Below are 5,000 nucleotides of genomic sequence, written 5' to 3'. Positions count from 1 at the left end.
CATAAAAATGGCTGGCTAAAAACAATAGCAAAGAGCTGGGTGACGTCAATTTTGTTCCATCTCTTTTCGGCTAATCTTATAGATAGAACGAAGATAACGTCACTCGGGTCTTTGTTATTGTTTATTGCCATCCGCGTTTATGAGTACTTCTCACTAAACTGTATTAACCAGACTATAAAAGTTCATGGTTACACATTGTTTTGTGTGTTGGTTCGTTCTACTTCCGGATGGCAATGTTGTGAACTTCTTAGACAAGCGCATACTATCTAAAGACAGATCGAAGTTGGCGTCACTCGGGTCATTGTTATTGTTTTTTGCCATCCGTGTTTATAAGTAATTCTCACTAAACTGTATTAACCAGACTATAAACGGTCAAGGTTACACATAGTTTTGTGTGTTGATCCGCTATACTTCCGGATGGCAATGTTGTGAGATTCTGAACCAAGGGCATACTATCTATAGATAGAATGAAGTTGACGTCACTCCGGTCTTTGTTATTATTTTTGGCCATCCGCGTTTGTGAGTAATGCTCACTTTACTGTATTATCCAGATTATAAAAGTCCATGGCTACACAGAGTCTTGTGTGTTGGTCCTTTATACTTCCGGATGGCAATGTTATGAGCTTCTTAGCCAAGCGCACACTATCTTTATGAAAAGACAATGTGTATATTTGTGTGTGACTCTGCGCATGTATTTACGTGTGGATTTAATAAAAAAAAAGTATGATGCATTGCGCTTAGTTACAAAAAATTGATAATATCCACCAGCCGGATATAACGTCCTAACACACAAAACAATGTGTAACCTTTAAACGTTTATAGATAGTATATATATGTACTAACACACAAAACAATGTGTAACCTTTAAACGTTTATAGATAGTATATATATGTACTAACACACAAAACAATGTGTAACCTTTAAACGTTTATAGATAGTATATATATGTACTAACACACAAAACAATGTGTAACCTTTAAACGTTTATAGATAGTATGCGCTTGGCCAAGGAGTTCACAACATTGCCATCCGGAAGTATAACGGACCAACACACAAACTCTGTGTAACCATGAACTTTTATAGTCTGGTTAATACAGTTTAGTGAGAACAACTCACAAACGCGGATGGCAAAAACAATAACAAAAGCCTGAGTGACGTCATCTTCGAACTATCTATAGATAGTATGAAGTTAACGTCACTCAGGTCTTTATTATTTCTTCTTGCCATCCGCGTTTACAAGTAATACGCTTCAACAGTCATGACGTCACATCCCTCGTAATGACGCATAGTAACTTAGCAACTGGCTCTAAACTATCGGAACAATGGCGGACGCCCTAATGAAATATTTCTCCGACGAGCATAAAAGCGTATCCAGAGGAGAAAAACATTATAAATATGATCATGTTTTGACTTTTATACATTCTGATCACATTACATATGAAAAGTTCAAGCCAGCATGAAGAATAAAAAGTACCTATTTTCTTTGTTTAAAACCACTCTGCTCGCCGTTCCTGGGCAACGTGACATTAGACTATTGAATCCAATTCTCACTAACCAGAAAATAAACGATCAAGGTTACACATAGTTTTGTGTGTTGGTCCGTTATACTTCCGGGTGGCAATGTTGTGCAAAACGTCTGTGATGTGAGCTTCTTAGCCAAGCTCATACTATCTATACACACTTAAACGTGTCCTCAAGTATGTGATTTGATTAAAACGTAACAGGAAGATGTTTGGTCATGTGGTTATTGTGGCAGGGTTTTGTGCTTGATGTGGGTTCGTATCCAAATGATAAGTTCGATGGTCTGGGTTCGAACCAAGTATGCGTGCTATGGGCTATCGTTTCAAGCTGCGCCACTCAACCTACACCACAAACGGTTGAGATTTAATCTGGGGGGTGATTAAGAGTAACATTTAGGTCCCCTATAAATAACAGTAATAATAACAAGCGAGTCAAGACAATAGTAACACCCAATATAATGGTAAGAATTCTATACAAAAGTTTAAATAGATGTTATAGGAAATGATAGAGAGAATAAGTGGAAAGTATATTTTACACTTTTAACTACTAATCCTGTATTTTTTTGATCACAGGAAGAATGGCTCTAGTTGAGTGGATCTGAATTATTTGTTATTTATTTATCTATTCATTAATTTAATCTTAAAGATATGTGTCACTGGGTTGTTAATATAAGAATGGTATATGCCCTTTTGGGTTATCTTTCATCCAGCCGGTTATTGAAGGCTTCCAAACCAGGGCTTGCTTGTTTGGTACCCTTCTTGGAGCGGAACTGGCGTCTCGGGCACTGTCAGCAACATTCAAGGGCTGGTCCTGGTTCCTCACGGACCTTCTTTAAAACCAACGATGTTTCTTCTGTGGCTAGGATTGTTCTGGGGTGCCAATGAACTTCAGCCGAGAGACTACGGACAGAGATGCATATATACGAGATTGAAGTCGGTTTGGACGAATTCAATCCCTCGAGGGGGCGGGGAAATACACTCCACTAAACTAGGTGAGCAGATTCCAGGCTTCTCCACCAGTAAGATTCTCTCTAATGTTGCAAATATTTAAATAAATATGTAGGGCACAACATGCGAATATTTTACTTAAACACATACTGTCAATGTGCGTTCATTTGTAATACAATTTAACAGAACCGTCACACCAGATGGAATAATGAAAGTCAATCAAAGCGAAATTTTCGATAAATTCCGTATGACCAATAAATCGATCCATCCGTTCAATGAAAAGAGTTCAATAAATGGAATTGGCAATGTAAAACTGAGAGGCAGTGTATGGATGAATTTGCGATCAAGGCTGCCAGATGGCTAGAGTTCCTCGTGGCCAATTTTTACTTTAAAAGTGGCCAAACATAATTTTATGTGGCCAAACTTTACTAACATTCTGACTCCCTTGAAAAACTCATCGGTTTTTAATAAATAAAACAAATCGACTGGACAAGGTAAACAATATTATTGAAAAAGAATTGAAAAAGAAATGAACATAATAAAAGAAACACGATTCACTGTGTGGACTATTTTGTCCATGTGGCAGTCCTGTTTGTAATCTATCGCCTCAAGGTTGCGAGATGTCCCTTTTTCCGGCCAAATTCGAGAAACCTGGTCTATTTTGTTTTTTTTGTTTTTTTTTGAGAGCCTGGAGATTTTTGGTTTGGCTTATTTTTAGTCATTTTTAAAAAAAATTTTTTAATATTTTTTTTTTGTTTTGTTTCTTTTTTGCCTTTTTTAGTCGGTAGATTTACTCCAGATCACCAAATGACTATGTGATTTAAATCCATTAAAATCGACTTCAGAAATACAGAACGGAGACTGTTTTGGCCCATAATATTTTATTGCACTTCATGAATAGTAGGAGCTGCTTCACTCAATGACAAAGCAAGGCGGAATAAAATTTACCAATTTGCCAACAAGTCTCTGCATACCATATCTGTCTAGTGTGCGCTGAAAACAAAACTTATCCACTCGCACTTTATGAAATCAGTAACGCCTTTTCGAACACATTTTTTAGAAGAAACACAGAACTCCAACTAAACGAAGGCATGGGGACATACTTCTCGAAACATGTAAATGTTGCTGCTCGAAGCTCGAAGAAATAAATAACTATGTGAAATTGAATGTAAGTTTCCATTTAATTACGTAAACAGATAGAATGGCCGTTTCGGGTTTCCCCTTTTTCAACAAACTGGATGATTGAAACACTACAGATGAAGGAGATGATGTGGTAGTGGAGCTGTTAAGATGAATAAACAAAACTACAAAACATTGATGGACAGGAAATAGTATGTTCCTTTGTAAGGAAGCACGAATTAAAATAGAACAATAGATATTTCTAAAAAGTGAATGGGAAGCTGCGTCTTTTAGATTTAGCGGAAAGTACGTTGCGATAGACGAGCATCTTATCCAAAGGATAGCAAGCAATTGCTATTGTCCGTTTCACGCAATAGAAACCGGGATAAACTCCGGCTCTATGGGCCCAATGGCTCTAAAAGACTACTTAGCACTGATTATCATCTCTGCAGTTGTCCAGAAAACAAGGTACTGTCTACAAATGAACTTTACTTTTCCCCATCTTCCAATGAACTGTTATCCTCCTTCTAACCCTAACCCCCTCCTCCTATTCCCCTTCCTCCTCCTCCTCCTCCTCCTCCTCCTCCTCCTCCTCCTCCTCCTCCACCCCCTCCTCCTCTCCTCCTACTCCTCCCCCATCCTCATATTCCCCTTCTCCTACAGCTTCTCCTTTGCTCCTCCTCCTCCTCCTCCTCCTCCTCCTCCTCCTCCTCCTCCTTCTTCTTCTTCTTCTTCTTCTTCTTCTTCTTCTTTCAATCCTCCTCTTCTTCCTCCCTTTTCTTCATTTCTCCTAATCCTCCTCCTCCTCCTCCTCCTCCTCCTCCTCCTCCTCCTCCTCTTCCTCCTCCTCCTCCTCCCCTTCCTTCTCCTCCTCCCCTTCCTTCTCCTCCTCCTCCTTATTCTTCTTCTCCTTCTCTTTCTCCTCCTCCTCCTCCTCCTCCTCCTCCTCCTTCTTCTTCTTCTTCTTCTTCTTCTTCTTCTTCTTCTTCTTCTTCTCCCCCCTTTATGTTTCTTATATTTCCCCAGAACCATAGGGCTCATGAGATTTTAACCCGGTTTCTATGGCGTCAAACGGACAATAGCATTTGCTTACTCTCCTTTGGATATGACCTTAATCATTTTACGCTAAAGGACCCAACTACTCAATTAAATCACTGCTAGGTGGACATGAGGCGGGGGTGTGGGGGTCAGAATAAATCGCAACTGCATCCAGTAGTAGTAGTAGTAGTAGTAGTAGTAGTAGTAGTAGTAGTAGTAGTAGTAGTAGTAGTAGTAGTAGTAGTAGTAGTAGTAGTAGTAGTAGTAGTAGTAGTAGTAGTAGTAGTAGTAGTAGTAGTAGTAGTAGTAGTTGTTGTTGTTGTTGTTCTTCTTCTTCTTCTTCTTCTTCTTCTTCTTCTTCTTCTTCTTATTATT

General features: G+C 38.9%; 1 protein-coding gene across 1 annotated transcript in view; it reads left to right on the top strand.

Moving 5' to 3' along the window:
- Window positions 1-2,356, top strand: part of LOC144976584 (T-cell immunomodulatory protein-like) — a 25,900-nt gene extending 23,544 nt beyond the window's left edge. Inside the window, exon 9 of the mRNA XM_078920879.1 lies at window positions 2,231-2,356. Coding sequence (XP_078777005.1) covers window positions 2,231-2,356 — 126 coding nt within the window. The remainder of the gene's footprint in view (window positions 1-2,230) is intronic.
- Window positions 2,357-5,000: the final 2,644 nt, after the last annotated feature.

The sequence above is a fragment of the Berghia stephanieae genome, chromosome 7 (assembly GCF_034508935.2).
Source record: "Berghia stephanieae isolate SIO BIC M18660-M18661 chromosome 7, UCSD_Bste_1.3, whole genome shotgun sequence".
In the NCBI taxonomy this organism is placed as follows: Eukaryota; Metazoa; Mollusca; class Gastropoda; order Nudibranchia; family Aeolidiidae; genus Berghia; species Berghia stephanieae.
Note: the sequence above shows the minus strand (reverse complement) of the source record. Positions and strands in the feature narration are given on the sequence as shown.